We start from the raw sequence: 17407 nt of genomic DNA on the forward strand, positions 1-17407 counted from the left end.
GCACAAAAATAACATACACATAACCTGTGTATAAAATCATTCTCTCGATACATAACATTCATATCAATTGATGGCAATTATCATGTCCACATAATTCAATGGTGGCAATTATCATGTCCACATAATTCAATGGTGGCAATTATCATGTCCACATAATTCAATGGTGGCAATTATCATGTCCACATAATTCAATAATGATCCACAGAACTTCTGTCTGCATAATAATACATTCGAGGAATGTTTTGCTTGTGTCTATCTCGTCAAACATTTATAAAAGCATTTCATGTATTAGCAGTTCAAAATATATTTCAAAAGCATTTAATAAAGCAGTTGTAAAAATAGCGTATGTATTCTCAGTCCCAAAAATGTAAAGAGTAAAAGGGAGCAAATGAACTCACTTATTGTATTTTGTAGTAAAAATACATACGACGACATTAAACAGGTGTAGGGTTGGCCTCGGATTCACGAACCTATATCAATTTGTATATCTATTAAAATATATAATGGAAATTACATAATTTCATTTATATATTATTTATATATTTGTAGTTATATAGAATTTACTAATTTCCCTTTTTAAGACATATACTTTGTATTTATATATTCTTTCTTAAGTTATATGTTAAATATATTTACAAAATAATTAATATTTATTCATTTAGTTATATTTATGTTTAAAAACTGAACATTTGTTATATGTAATTATTTATATAACTATTGCTAATATGTTTGATATATAGTTATATGAAATATTAATATAGTTATAGTGTATGTAATAAGTATATTTTACATACAAAATATTTATTTGTTAAAATGGTAGTTTTTGATAGTAATGATTTACTAATAATAATAATAATACTAACTTTATCAATAATAATGATAATACTAATTATTATAGAATATTACCAATACTAATAATAATGATAAATTATACTATTTTCATAATAATAGTAATAATCATAATAATCATGATAATCATAGTAATGATAATAATACGTAATACTTAATGATAATAATAATGATTATAACATTCTTAATGGTAATTTTAATGATAATACTTTTGTTACTAATAATAATAATAGTAATAAGTCTAATATGATACTAATACTTAAATGACAAAATCTATAATAATAAATACATTAATAATGTTAATAATAATAATAGTAATGGTGATATTACTTATAAATAACTAAAATAATAATAATAGTAATCATACTATAAATTTTAATATAATACTAACAACAATTAATAATAATAATAATAATAATAATAATAATAATAATAATAATAATAATAATAATAATAATAATAATAATAATAATAATAATAATAATAATAATAATAATAATAATAATAATAATAATAATAATAATAATAATAATAATAATAATAATAATAATAATAATGGTGTTGAAAACTACCTCATAAAGCTTGAAAAAAAAATAATGTACTGAGCCGGGCTCGAACCCGCGACCTCCCGCTTAACACCAAGACTCCTAACCACTCGTCCGTTTCATTTTATCTGATAAAATCTCAGGCGCAAATTCAATTAACCCAAGACTTCTGATTTCTATTTCTTCTTCATTTTCTAAAAAAAAGTGCCACAGTCCAGGATTGAACCCATGACCTCTCGCTTAACAACAAACCCTCCTAACCACCCTTCTGTGATTTCAATTCTGTTGTTAATACCCAAACTAGTTCTATTATATCACCTATCACCGACATCATAAATCACGAATCACAATCTTAATCATAAATCATAATCTTTATATTTTTCATTCGTTCTTTATCCTCATTTTCATTAATATCATCATCAACTTTCATGATTATAACATCATTATCGACATCATACATCATTACATCAATACATCACCTTCATCCTAATCATAATTATCATCTATCATTATGCTTCTTCGTACAACATCATCATCAAAACATCACGGTTAATCATAATTATACTAATCATCGTACTCGATCAGATCAGCAGCCTATCAAGGAAATAATCCACATTGCAATTTTTTTAAACACGAACGGCCCATTAAAAGAAGAGTCATCGTGACCCAATATGAAAACAAACTGCCCAAATATAAAGACCTCTACATAAGGCCTACTGAAAATGATTTGGAACTGCAGCCCAATCCAATCAATGGATTAACTGATTCAGTTTGATCGAAATTACTCAATATCGAGTACCAATAGTTTCAAGACCCACTTGTCTGCCACTTCCTCAACTAAAAGAATAACTAATTCAAAAGTGTTTATTAAATTCATTAAATCGAAGTAGAACAGTTGTAGTAGTTGTTGGATTCGTTTCAAAGGGTAAAAGCAATAGAATATAGTAATGAAAATGATTGGTTCGGTTCCTTTAGTCACTAAGTGGATTCATTTGTTGGATTTGGTATCCAATAATCATTCGTACGTCACCTTCCATTATCAGTAATATAATTAAAAACATACCAGCTGGAAAGCAAGAGAATGTCACCTTTTTATACATGGGTGATCGTAATAAAAAGTAGGAACAAGTATCATGTAGTAGAAACAAATGGGTTTTCAAGGGTTCTTGTTGGGTTCGAATATAAATGTAGTAAACTGAAACAGAAGGTAGACTAGCTGCAATTATAGGGATTGTTTGTTTTTGAAGAGACGAAAAAACAGAAAACTTTTAGCAGCGTGTTTGCAGCTGGTGGTTGATGGTGGTGAATGTAAGTTTGTGTGGATGATGGAAGGTGGTTATCCGAATGGTCACGGGGTTGAATAAAAATGGTGATCGAGTTCATAAAGAAAAGTAGGGAGAGATATAGCGAGGAGAGGTATAGGTGATTCATGTATAGAGGTGATAACAAACAAGAAGAGAAGAGAAAGAGATGGCGGTTTGTTTTGATGATCAACTAGAACGATGAAGGCGATGACTTGGTTACAACCAGAAACTGTAGCAGTGTGGTTAGTTGGTGATGGTTTTGAACAACGAAAAGGTGGTGAAAGGTTGTCTTGGTGGTCTTCGATCGGCTGCAACCCTCATATGGGTTTCGATAGTATAGAAAACAAAAATAGTGTTGGTGAGTTGTCGACTAGCTGAAGAAGAAAGAAGAAGAGTTAGTGGGGTGGTTTCCTAGTTTACATGTAAACGGGTGTAGTGGCGATAGCAGTAGCTGTGATTGTGGTGAGAGTTATGGTGATTCAACGGAGAAGAACTCGAGCAAGGTGGTTCGATGATCATGGTGGTAAAAGGTGATGAAGTGATGGTTGAAAAATGTAAGAACAGAGTATTATCTTTTATTTTCTGTTTAATTATTGAATTGCAGTGATAATTGGGTGTGTCTCAGTAAATGGACGAGATATAAAACTTATATTTGATCCTAAATTTGTTTACATTGAGACTGGATTGAGACGTGTAACAATAACCGACATGAAGTACGAGTAGTATGTAGCAGATGAATGAAAAGATTAAAGCAGATTGCCTAATTCAACAGAATCGTACGAATTGAAGACTTTGATATCTAACACCTTTATTTTGTATAGATTGGAATCAAATTGGCATCAGAAGAAAATGATATGTAACAGAATACAGATTTTTCTGTGTTTGTATATGGAGTATATATATATATATATATATATATATATATATATATATATATATATATATATATATATATTAAACTGTATTTACACATATACATATATCTCTGTGTAAATATTTGTTTATATAAGTATAACCATATTATGTATATGTATTTATATATAACTGTATATATTGGTATTCATATATCTGTTTTTATATTTTTATTTGAATTTCTCTAATTTTTATATATATGTCTTTTATTTATAGATTATATTTAATCTTTTAATAAATATATTTATGTTAATAATATTCTTAATATTATAATTAATAGTAATACAAGTATAGTAATACTAATAATATTATTATTACTAATGATAATGATAGTAATTACTATAAAATGTACAATAATAATATTATTAATAACAATATTACAAATTATAATACTATATCAATCTATATATATCAACTTTCATTTCTATATACTATTTACTGATAATAATAATATTTCTAACACTGATTTTAATACAGATCATAATAATAACAATGTTAATATTATTATTAGTACCATTACATTATTAGTTATAAATTTATTATTTTTATTAATGATAATAATAATATTAACAATTTATACTTATCAAATTTTATACTTATATACTTTATATACTAATATTAATGATATAAATATTAAAATAAAATACTGATAATAATATTAACCTAGCAATTATAATTTCAACATCTAATATATTACATATTATTAGTTATGTAATATTCATATAACATATTCACAATATACATAGTATATTATTTATGTACAAAATCCTATATATATAGATATATATTTGTTCACATATTTATTTACAACAATTGTTCGTGAATCGTCGAGTACGGTCAAAGGTAATTGATTGTATGAATATAGTTTCAAACTTTTCAAGACTCAATATTACAGACTTTGCTTATCGTGTCGGAATCATATGAAGATTAAAGTTTAAATTTAGTCAGAAATTCCCGGGTCATCACAGCGTGGGTACCGTTGGACGAGATTTCCTTAAACAACAAATTAGAGTATGTTGAGGAACCAATGCAATTCTTGATGAAAAAGTTAAAATGTTGCGTAACAAAGAAGTGGGGACTTTTAAAGTCCAATGGCGTCGTAGTAAGGGTTTCGAGTTTACGTGGGAATCCGAAGAGTTTGTTTTGGTGTATCTTCCTGCTTGTCATGCGGCTTAGATAGCGAGGTCGCAATCCGATTCAAGTGGGGGAGAGTTGTAAGATCCTGATTTCCTAGTTGTTTGGGACGTCGTCCAAAATGGTGGGACGTCGTCCCAGTGTGAAGGGCTGGACGCCGTCCAGATGAACTGGCGGGCCAGCTGTTTTGTTTTAGATATTTAAATGGGTATTTTGGTAATTTCACATGGGGGACGACTTAAAGGTCTCAAGATCAGTTTGGTGAGCCTCATTACTTCATTTTCAACTACTCTTTCACATCCACTTCAAGTTTAGAGAGAGAGAGAGAGAGGAGGTTTTTAGAGTGAGAAAGCTTAATCTAAGGAGGAAGAAGCTTGTTTCGGGTTAAAGCTCGAGTATTAAAATTGTTCATCTAGTCCCTAGCTACGTTTTGATTGTTGTGGTATGTCTTAACCTTGATTTCCTTTCTTTAATTGTTTAAGGGTTAGGGTTTGGGTTAGAGATGAACATAAAACCCATTTGCTAGTGATTTGGGGGGTTTTTGGGTAAGTTTGTGTCATGAGTACTCAAAGATGACTAACCTAGGGTTTTGAAATGTTAAATTGTGTTTATGGGTCTTAAATGTTAGTAAATCACTAGCACACTTAGTATCTAAAGTGAATGGGTGTATTTGGGTATGATAGCGACCCAAATGAGTGTGTTAACCTTGAAATGGGTCAAATGAGTCCTAGATGACCTATGTGGGTTAATGGGTGCGAAAGTGTGATAACCTTGTGTTAAAAGGTGTATTAAGACCAAAATCGAATTGTTTGTAAGGGTTTGACGAAATCCTGACCTAGTGTTAGAATGAATGGTGCAAATGGGTCACGTTTGCACTATGGGCCAAATGGCACTTGAATGGCGATTAGGTTGGTTGACCGACTTGAATGAATGATTGATATATGTTCATAATGTAATAGGTACGTTACCTTGAAGTTGCGAGCTTGATTTATCAATTTACCGAAGGCATAAGGTGAGTGGAATAATTATGCGTGTGCATATATAATGTATTTATTTGTGTAGTATGAATGTGGAATTGTCGCGGTGTTTAAGACACCACATTCTAAGTAACGAGTGGTATTATCGTAGTGTTTAAGACACCACTCATTGGTTTGATTGACATGTGGTAATGTCGCGGTGTTTAAGATACCACATTGTCATGGGAGTGAAATTGTCGCGGTGTTCAAGACACCACTCATTGTTTTGATTGACATGTGGAATCGTCGTGGTGTTCAAGACGCCACATTGTCATGGGGGTGAGTTAGTCGCGGTGTTCAAGACATCACCCGGGGGATTAGTGATTACGCGGTGTTTAAGTAACACTAATGGATGTTATGAACTCCGATGGTCTTTTCTGAGTACCGTTCCCTAGTATGATTGGTTAACCATGGTTGTGTGAATTTCTGTATTAGCATATTTAATTGTGAACTATATGCTTTTGAAATCGCTAGCTTATTATGATTGCGGATATTGGTATATGCATTATGTTTGCATAGTTGTCGAATTGCTAGCTTGAATGCGGTATTGTGTAAGTGATTGCAAGTAAGTAGATTATATATGTGTATGTATAATTATTGCATTCACTAAGCTTTAGCTTACCCTCTCGTTGTTTACCTTTTTTAGGCTCCGGCGTGGACAAGGGCAAAGGTATTCGGTTGGAATAGTTGTGGCTCTCGGGGGTTTAGCTTTTTGGAAGTTCGGCCAAGAATTTGGGTAGTTTAACCCCAAACACCATGCTCTAGTGTCGTTTGAAAATTAAACTAGAACGGTCGAAACTTGTAATTTTGAACGAAACTCGTAAAACGGCCGATGTGGGCCCGATGTTTTAAAACTCGATTTTATTGTGGAAACCTCTTAGTTTAACTTATATTGACATGTTGTGAAAAGGTTTTCGTTTAAAAGTGTCGGGAAGCGGATTTTCCGCCCACATAAGTGGGATAACCAAATCAGTAAATGGCAGTTCATTTGGACGCCGTCCAGACCTTCTGGACGCCGTCCAAAGCTTCTTTGCTGGACGCCGTCCAGAAGTCTGGACGCTGTCCAGATGTATTGAATCAGAAGAAAAAAAAATTAGTGTATTTTGAGATAACGAAGAAGGGTCGTTACAAAAATAGATATATTAATATAACTATAAAAATATTAAATCATTTTGAATATATATACACAAATTAAATATATATAATATATAAATTAAGATATAATGAATAAAATTGTTCAGTTACGATTATATGTTTTAATATATATACAAATGATATAGGTTCGTGAATCCGAGGCCAACCCTACACTTGTTCAATGTCGTCATATGTATATTTACTACAAAATACAGTATTGTGAGTTTCATTTGATCCCTTTTTAAATGCTTTTGCAATATATATTTTTGAGACTGAGAATACATGCGCTGCTTTTATGAATGTTTTACGAAATAGACACAAGTAATCGAAACTACATTCTATGGTTGGATTATCGAACCGAATATGCCCCTTTTTAGCTTGGTAGCCTAAGAATTGATGTTTATGATAATTGCCACCAATTGACGTGAATCCTAAAGATAGATCTATTTGGCCCAACAAGCCTCATCCGAGTTACGGATGCTTTAGTACTTCGATTTATCATGTCCGATGTGAGTCCCGGAATGATGGGGATATTCTATATGCATCCTGTTAAGGTCGGTTACCAGGTGTTCAATCCATATGAATGAATTTTAAACACTTGCGAGTGTATGATTATTGAATAAATGAAATCTTGTGGTCTATTAAAATTATGGAAATGATTGATTACGATAAACTAATGAACTCACCAACCTTTTGGTTGACACTTGAAAGCATGTTTATTCTCAGGTATTAAAGAAATCTTTCGCTGTGCATTTGCTCATTTTAGAGATATTACTTGGAGTCATTCATGGCATATTTCAAAAGACGTTGCATTCAAGTCGTTGAGTTTAATAAAGATTATCATTAAGTAAATGACAGATTAAGTCATTTATAGTTTGGATATTATGAAATGGTATGCATGCCTATCATCTTTCGATGTAATGAAAGTTGTCTTTTAAAAACGAATGCAATATTTGTAAAATGTATCATATAGAGGTCAAATACCTCACAATGTATCCATATGTTATTGATTCGTTCTTATGAATTAGGACGGGTCGTCTCAGTTTAAACATAAATAAACCTATGCTGTCCGCACATAACATTTAAGTTTATATAATGTTGTTTTGACATAGTTAAATCCTTAATCTTTTTGAGGACTCGATAGTTATCTTTAAGAAGCTCACTAATTGAGAAATTATTAAAGGTTTCGCGATTCCACCATTTGAAAACAGGATTCCATACCATTTGTGCATGACTACAAAAATTGTGTATGAAAAACCGATTCTAAGTCGTCGTCACAAAGTGGGCACCAAACCGGGTGAGATCGATTCCTCTTTTATCCAACTCAATTCGTACGAGCAATCTTTTTTTAGAGCACACCATACAAATAACTCTATTTTTTCGGAACGATAGGATTACGACACGTTTCATCTACAACTTGATTATTACGATTCGTCGTTGGTTCTACCTGCTAGTTCTCTAAACCAATTCCATGAAACGCACCGATCTCGCCAAGGTTTGCCGCATCAGTAACTGTCCCTGTTAATCGCTCGTTGATAGAAACATTGGGCATGCTTTCAAGCCGAAACATTCTGGGAAAAAGAACTTGAAAGCTGCTGCTACCAACCCAAACTTCGTCCCAAAAGGAAGTAGAAGTACCGTCTCCAATTGTCTTCTCAAAGGATGTTAAGAAAGGCATTTGTAAGTCTTTTTCAGACTATTTTATGTTCTTTTTCTTACTCTCCATCAACAATTATGGGTGATTCAATCTGCTTACATGTGTAAATTTTTATAAATTAAAAGTTTTCGCAAATTAAAAGTTTTCGCAGTTCTTGCGTTTTTTGTGATTTTTATTTGAACTTTTGACTATTAATATATTTATATTATATATACGAAGACCACTTTGATGTTACGAATGTTTGCATTATTGAGTACATTTGAGGGTAATTATTTGATGGTTATTAAAATATATAAACAAACTTTGTATGTTCTAATTTTTTTACAGACAATCATTATAGTTGTCATTCAAAATTTTCTTATATTTATATTTATTTTATACTTTATTTAAAAGAAGAAAATAAATTACGGAGCAATTTATTGAAGCCTACCGGCATCATAATACCCCACCACCGCTTCTCAAATTATGGAAGATTGTGAAATAATCAGGAGTATGGTGGATGTAATAAAATTGATAATAACTCCCCACACATCCTTGTTATCGAATGCGAGATTTCACCCGTAAAGAAAAGGATAATAACTGTTTTTTATCATTGCATAAGATAAGATGAATAGACTGTTTTAGATGATGTGAGGTACGAAAGTTCCACGAAAGGACCATAGTGTGGTTTGCTGACTTTTTCCTATTTTTTTATGCCGAAAGTAGAAATAAACATAAACAATGTAATAAGCATTTTTTTCCATGTAGTTTTGTACTTTTAGCATTACTTTGATTTGAATTAAATTAAGTAAATTAATTATTTTTTGAAAGGCAATTTTTTCTCGTAATTACTATCATCTCATTTTATTTTCTTCAGATGAAAAACAAACATTTCAAGCCTCAAACACTAGTTATGCCCTGCTCACACCCTCACCATATAAAAGGCATACAGTTTAATAAATATCTTATTCACTTTAGAGTTGCATCCTTCCTTTACATTTTATTACTTTATTGTTTTACATGTAAAAAATTAAGGGTATAAAAAAACTTTACATTATTATTGATATTTATTTATGAAAGTGAATTATTAATTTGTGACATTCAAAAGAAAAAACATGACTATTAAATTGAGACACATAGAGTAATTGTTTTGACTTTTTGCTTTGACCAGGATATATTGATCGAGAATTTTAAACATTTTTTTTAATGATATCTGATCAATCCTAGATTCGATACAAGATACAATCTAGGAATTGAGTGCAATGAGGGGTGGATGGTGGTGTTGATAATGTTTTTGTGACCTTATGATCGTCTTTCACTTATATTCAAGTGATCAATCACCATGCCGGTCTTGATTGCATTACCTTAGCTCGATTATGATTGATACTTGGGCGTGTTCACAAGTAAGTCACAAAGGGCCAGAGCAATAGCACAGAATCAACAACCTAAAATGTGAGGCCAAACTCCCTATTTATAGGTTTGGAATATTCGCGGAACTAATGTTCGCCCACAGTTTACTGATCCGCAGAGTTTATGCGGGACATCTTCGCAATCTCAATTTATGCGGGCTTCCGCAATGTTACAGCGCAATATGCATTTGTTATTTATTTATGCGGTTATGCTTACACTTGTTCTTGGATTGCCTTTTGCACTTAAAATATACATATACATGCCTATGTATATGACGGTGTCGTTATTGGATAATCAGAAATATGCGAAACAAACTTGTCAGTCACCGAAGTAATTTCAGTTGCTGGTTTTTGTGCGCGTTTCTTTTGTTTCTGCGCAATACTTCTCAATCATCTTCTGGATGACATCAGGCTGATCGAATTTATACTGCATATCTTTTGGCGCAATTTTCGAAACATATCAGTAAGAAACAACTCCACGTTCTCTTTATCTACAGCATGCGAAGTTTCACCTTCTTCCATATAGCGTTAAATTGGTGTTCCAGGCTTTTTGCGTTTAACTCTTGTAACTTCCATAATCCCAGGATCACTTTCTGAATTATCAGAAAGTTAATGTTGATTTTTGAATGCTTCGTTTTCTTTAAAATTAGCATAGGCGACCCAAACGCATTGCGGTCATGCGTATCTTCATTTGAGTCATCACTATTATTTATGACCAATTGATGTGTTTGCGGCAAAGTGTCATTAAGTGGTCATTCATAGTTTAGCAGAATATGAAGATCAAGACCTTTCTCTTGGAGCAATTGTCTTGCCTCTAAGGGCATTATTAAGCGCTTTGCAGTTTTAGCTGCTGCGTCTTTTTCTGCATTTTTTCTAACAACATTTGTAGTGCCTTCATTCATTAGATTTTTATCCGCGTTCCCTTGAAATTTGCAGAAATAGTTTTCGCGGTATGTTCCTCGCGATTAATTGAAGTTTGCTGAATATTGCGTCGAGCTGCAATCGTTTTTTCAACTGCATCGTTTTGCTGTGTTCCTTCACTAGAAGCAACATTTCCAGATGATTTAACGAGCAAATCCTTCGTTTGCTTGCTTATCTCAGGTCTTGTTTGAAAATCGAATGACGTCGAATTTCTAAAATCATAGACATCCGTTGTGTTATTGCTCTTCTTTTTACTATGCGTCGTCATTTGAAATTAATGCCTTTAATGAGACGTATAAACCTGCAATTCATTAAACAAGAACATGATTATAATTGAATTCCGAATTAAATCATTCGATTACGCGAAATAAATTTATCGAATTCAATTTTAATTCATGTCCCACGGATGGCGCCAATTGATCAATCATAGATTCGATACAAGATTCAATCTAGGAATTGAGTGCAATGAGGGGTGGATGGTGGTGTTGATAATGTTTTTGGGACCTTATGATCGTCTTTCACTTAGATTCAAATGATCAATCACCATGTCACGGTCTTGATTGCATTACCTTAGCTCGATTATGATTGATACTTGGGCGTGTTCACAAGTAAGTCACAAAGGGCCAGAGCAATAGCACAGAAGCAACAACCTAAAATGAGATGCCAAACTCCCTATTTATAGGTTTGGAATATTTGCGGAACCAATGTTCGCGCACAGTTTACTGATCCACAGAGTTTATGCGGGACATCTTCGCAATCTCAATTTATGCGGGCTTCCGCAATGTTACATCGCAGTATGCATATGTTATTTATTTCTGCGGTTCTACTTGCACTTGTTTCTGGGTTAGCTTTTGCACTTAAAATATACATATAAAGTCACCAACTATTTATCAAAAAGCCTTTGACGAGTTCTTTCTTACTTTGAGGTCATAATTTAAAATTTTGTTTACAACTTTTCAGCGTGTAAAATTATGTAAGTTACCACAACAGCTTTTCTTTTTAGTACCGTAATTAAATCAAAGGTACTAGTACTATTCTTTCCATTCTAAATCTACTGGAGTAGTTGACTTGTTAAGGCATTGTTGAAGCATATGCTACCTGTCGTTTGTGTATACTCCTTTTAATAATAAATGATTGAGTTTCCTTTAATGGGTTGTGAATGCAGAAATTAGATTAAGAGGTGAGAGAGATGAAGGAAACGTCTATATCTAAGAACCTGGGTTCACTGGCTAACATTAGGAGCGCTTCACATGATTGGCCAACACCACCAATTCCTCTTAATCTTCCTCGTTCAGATCTACTTGTTGGTACTATTTCTTTTTTCATATCCTAATATTAATAATGAACTGTTTATGATTATCATGATAAACACTAGTATTGCTCTAGTGAAAAGTGTAGTTCCAAGAGGAGTCAGGTGAAACATATCTTGATGTGTACATCCGAGTACAAAATATTCTTTCCTCATAGCCTAACAAGGAAAACCTTATCAGATAAGAGCACAAGGTGTCCTATTCCACCATCCATTTTCAATGTCTCCCACCCGACGGTGAAATCGACCCCAAGGCACCGTGTGCTCTAATAAACACTTATTTATTTATTTATTTATTTATTTTTGATGGAAGGGCTACCTTGATAACCTTTTGGTATGATAAACACTAATATAACTGAAGTAAATGTAACATTTAAGTTGCAAGTAACTACTAAACCTTGATAATTGATTTTGGAATGACTAATTTACATTAGGAAGAGAAGACTACAATGAGATTTTGGTTCCCTCATATAAAGCAACGATAACAGGTGATTGGAAAGCAGCTAAAATCATCCTAGACAAACGTCCCGAGCTCGTACGGTTTAGTATCACGGAAACTTGCGAAACCGTACTTCACATTGCAGTATTGGGAAAATCATACTGGTTTGTTGAATATCTGGTGAGTTTGATGGAAAAAGAGGACATGGAACTTCAAAATGTGAACGGTCAAACCGCGCTCTGTTTAGCAGCTATGGCCGGTAATGTTAAAATAGCGACAATTTTGGTTAAAAAGAATCATGCCTTGCTTGATATCCCTGATAGTCGAGGCAATTTGCCACTTTATATGGCCTCTTTATATGGAAAGCATGAAATGGTAAAGTATTTGTATCTTAATTCTCATAAAATGACTGGTGATTTCTGGACACATCACAATCGAGTTTGTGTTCTTGTGACATCGGTTGAGTCCAATTTATTTGGTTAGTTTCTCGATAGCTACATAACGCTTGCTTCTAGATAGTTATTTTAGCTGCATTAATTTGTCAATAAGTTTTTTTCCATTTGATTATGTAGATGTTGCATTACAAATTGTGACTGACTGTCCTGAACTTGCCATAAATGGGAGTGTGCTCGCACTATTGGCCCGAAAACCTTATGCATTTGATGCTGTACGGACTAATCGTATCTGGCAAATCATATCTTCCTGTAAGAATCTCAGTTCATTAAAGATTTATATTATATTTTCTTTATTTCTTTATTGTAATTCTAACTAGGAACTTATAGTTATCTTCTTAATAGTAGTATCTATATGTACTCTTAATATGGGTTTTGATTTTTTGAAGTGTACAATACCTGTGGTGATGGAGTGTCAAGATTATTGACACTTTTTTTAATAAGTTATATAATAATTTGTAAAGATGTTGTTTTTTAAGAAGTTCTAATAATTTGTGTATTACTCTTATACTTCTTTTGGTTCTAAAAACAAATTCCAAGATGACAAATTGACAACAAAAGAGCCAAAGAAATTAAATAAAATAAAAATTGTGACTCGTTTGACCCATGACTCCGTTTCAAACCCAAATCGTTCGATCCTTGACCCAACCCGACCTGTTTGCCTGGTCTAATATAAACGGTTAATCCGTACAAAATTGATATCAAGGATACACAACTAATTTTGTTTTCCTAAAGAATCACCATAAAAAATATGTACTAGTGTACTTAACTATCTTCATATGTGCAGTATGTCATCTGAAGGTTAGAATTCCTGATTTGGAAAGTGATGCCCTGCAGTTACTACGAATCATTTGGGCCGAAATTGTAAAACTACCCAAGGCTCAAATTGATGACATAATCAGAGGACCACCTGACCAAACTAAAGGAGATGAAAAACAAACACGTTCCGAAAAAGAACAACAAGAAACACTGCTACTGTTAAGAACCATTTCCGACAACATTGCAAACATCCCTACAAAAATATATAACCTCTTTAAAGGACCTCCCGATGAAAAGGAAAACACGTGGAAAGATGCAAAGCCAAAGTACACTTCGAGAGTATTATTTCTTGCAGCAGAAATGGGGAACACTGCGTTTATAGCCGAAGTTATTCGACAATATCCACATTTAGTTCGGGAAGTAAATGATAATAATCAAAGTATATTCCATGTTGCTGTCTCGCATCGCCATGAGGGTATTTTTAATCTGTTGTATGACATAGGATCACTTAGGAATTTGATAATTACACTTGAAGATAACAATGGGAACAATATGTTGCATTTAGCTGGGGAAAGTGCAATGATAAATAGACTACAGAACATCCCGGGAGTGGGTTTGCAACTGCACTTGGAAACATTATGGTTCAAGGTACATCTTCTGATTATAATTAACAATTTATTCTACAGATCTGTAACAGCCCAATCCTTGAACTTTAAGAATTTTAGACAATTAGTTTAGAAATAGACTCATAACATTGTCCCGTCTTTTTTACTACTCATATAATTCTAAATAAATCGGCTCAATTGCCGTTTGCAGCATATAATTGTAGACTTCTTCCTGCACAAGTATATTAGATCATTATATTATAATATGTATTTCAATCAAACTCCCTCAGTCCTAATGACAAAAGATATATACAGTTTAAGAATTGTCAATGTCACATCACTGTACTTTTTATTTACTTTACAATTATACCCTTATTTTTTACCTACCTTTTTTTGAAGTGGACTATCGTTGACTATTGAATTAAGATGACACGAGTACTATGCATAGGAAATGACTAACAGAACAATTAATATAAATTAGTACAAATATTCCCATTTTCTTGTAGGATATTTTGTCAACTCTGTGATAATAATGTAATCGCTATGATATATGTTAGGAAGTAGAAGCAATGCTACCTCCTCCTTTTCGAGAGAAGAAGAACGCGGCCGGATTAACACCACATGAAGTATTCACCAAGAACCACAAAGAACTATTTTCCAAAGGTGAAGAATGGATGAAAGAAACAGCTGCTCAGTTAATGGTGGTGGCATCACTAATAGCCACTATCACATTTGCAGCCGCATTTACGTTCCCAGGCGGATACGATCAAGTAACTGGAATACCAATATTCCTACGAAAAGATCTTTCCAAAGTGTTCATAATATTTGATGGTTTGTCATTTATAACCGCTACAACATCAATCCTCATGGTATTATCGATTCTCGGGTCTGATTACACCGAACATGATTTCATGATTTCGTTACCACAACAACTCATGTTGTGTCTCGCATCACTTTTCCTATCTATAGCGACCATGATTCTCACTTTCATTATCAACTTTTTAATACTTTATCAAAAGGACTCTAGATGGATACCGATTTTCATCAGCTCGTTTGCTGTTGTCACGTACATGATATTTGGTAGCCCAAAGTTTCCGCTTGTTGGTCGATTTCTATATGGTTCTAGATTTCTTTTTCAAAGGGAGAGACGAATGCTTAAGAAACCAATTTTTTAGGTATTATGTCTTTATATTTGGATTCACCTACTTTTGTAAGGTGAGGTATAATGTTAATAACGTATGGTGTTAGCATTTCCTGTGAACCCAAGCAACAAATGTTACTTGTAAAGGCACATGTAGTGCATCATATTGTAAAGTTGTACAGAAAGGGCCAACAACTGCGTGACAAAATATATTGTGCCCTTTGATGGACTGTTGCGTGGTATACATCCGTGTTTTTTTGTATTGTTTGGGATCCGTTTAGGTTCGGATTAAGTTAGTTTATCGTTTGTGATGCTTCTTGTCTCGACCTTTATTGCGGGTTGCCTTTGATTTTATCGTTTAAGGTTTCCTTCATTTATCGATGAAGATTTCATTTTTTAATAGTATTCGTTATTTTAGTCGAGGAAAAAATACTAGTTGAACAGTTTGTGGTAATGGTGTGTCACCGGCAAAAAAATGTGGAGTCAGGAGTCATGAGTGGTCCATTGATTAAATTGGTAGTCCCTCCACCCACCCATATCGATAAACTGCTAGTTCATTACTGTATTATATTTTTTGGATTGTTTCAAACTAAAAATTTACTTTTATAATACATAAGAAAGAAAAGATAAATTTCTTTTTAATACACTTAACTTTTGCATATAAGATAATAAATAGGAAAAAAGTAAGGTATAAAATTCTAAAGCAAAAAAAATATAAAAAAAATATATAGTGTAATAACACCATATTCATACATGTATTTCAATGCATTATCTTGTTCCAGTTGTTCTCATTTTGAGATTATTGAAGACTATTGCGTTTGTTTGAGCTAAAATTAAGATAAAGGTCTTGAGTTCGTTTAAAAGTCCATAATTGAAGATTTTAATTAAAGTTGATTGATTTATAATCTTGAGTAATTAAAGTTGATTGATTGTGTTTTAAATTGTGTGCAAAAAATCATCGTTATTGAGTTACACCTTCATATTAACATTGGTAGTTTAGTTAAGGACACCAGCCTAGATTATTAATTGGTGGATTGAATAGTGAACTAGGTTGACGACAATTAAACCTAGTGAATTAGTTAAGAAATTGTGAGAATCGACTGATAATTGTAATGTCACCACAAAATCAATTATTATAAATGGTCTTAATTAATGTAATCTGGATTCTAGGGGATTGATTCTAAGTGGATACCCTTATCTCATTTGAATTCATATTTAGTTAAATTTTGTGTTAATTAGTTTAAGTTTTATTTTTTTCTTTAAAAATCCCCCAAATTATTTAAGATAACTATTACTCCGTAGTATTTAATTCTTAATTAACAGCTCTCCGTGGAACGAACCAGGACTTACTATTAACTTCTACTACACGGATAAGATAGTTGTCTATATGTGTGATAGTTTTAGTGGTATTTTTTAGTTTAAATTTAAAGGTTAGACTTCATGTATCAACTTTTTGGCGCCGTTGCCGGGGAGCGGTTTTAATTAGGATTTTAAGTCTACTTTTAGTTATTCGATCCCTGTGTGGAAGCCAGTTCTGCAAAAGTTTATTTCTGTCATATTTGTTTGTTTGCGGAAACACATTTGTTTGTGGTGGTGTGATTGCGGGTAAGCTGCGGGTATAATATGGTTGGGTATGATAATATGATTTCAGAAGCCATGTATACTGCCTCAACAGTCAGGTCAATCCTTGAGTTTCATGGGTATGGAAGATGATTGGTATATGAGTTCTTGGGAAGCTAGGGCTGAACCAGAAAGTATATGCGAGACTTATGGAGGTTACCATTTGAACGAGGAATGTGATGATAGTCTTATTGTTGGTCCTAATTCCCGATTAATAGTAAT

The 17407-nt window shown here is 32.8% G+C and overlaps 1 protein-coding gene across 3 annotated transcripts; it reads left to right on the forward strand.

Annotated features, from left to right (window-relative positions):
- Nucleotides 1–11812: 11812 nt before the first annotated feature.
- On the forward strand, nt 11813–15871 carry LOC139866363 (uncharacterized). Of its 3 annotated transcripts, XM_071854592.1 has the most exons (6): nt 11813–11833; nt 12026–12167; nt 12604–13086; nt 13181–13312; nt 13848–14467; nt 14982–15871. In XM_071854592.1, exons 2-6 carry the CDS (start codon nt 12050–12052, stop codon nt 15597–15599), a joined length of 1971 nt encoding a protein of 656 aa, XP_071710693.1. In that variant the 5' UTR covers nt 11813–11833; nt 12026–12049; the 3' UTR covers nt 15600–15871. The 3 variants fall into 3 exon arrangements, with proteins under 3 accessions (XP_071710693.1, XP_071710694.1, XP_071710692.1); XM_071854593.1 differs by lacking the exon at nt 11813–11833 and having other exon boundaries at nt 11933–12167; nt 12658–13086; XM_071854591.1 differs by lacking the exon at nt 11813–11833 and having other exon boundaries at nt 11934–12167.
- Nucleotides 15872–17407: the final 1536 nt, after the last annotated feature.

This window comes from Rutidosis leptorrhynchoides, chromosome 9, assembly GCF_046630445.1.
Source record: "Rutidosis leptorrhynchoides isolate AG116_Rl617_1_P2 chromosome 9, CSIRO_AGI_Rlap_v1, whole genome shotgun sequence".
NCBI lineage: Eukaryota > Viridiplantae > Streptophyta > Magnoliopsida > Asterales > Asteraceae > Rutidosis > Rutidosis leptorrhynchoides.

Coding starts and splice junctions, on each gene's coding strand:
- LOC139866363 (XM_071854592.1), top strand. CDS start 12,050: ATGAAGGAAACGTCTATATCTAAGAACCTGGGTTCACTGGCTAACATT. Junction 12,168..12,603: donor TCGTTCAGATCTACTTGTTG/GTACTATTTCTT, acceptor AATTTACATTAG/GAAGAGAAGACTACAATGAG. Junction 14,468..14,981: donor TGGAAACATTATGGTTCAAG/GTACATCTTCTG, acceptor GATATATGTTAG/GAAGTAGAAGCAATGCTACC.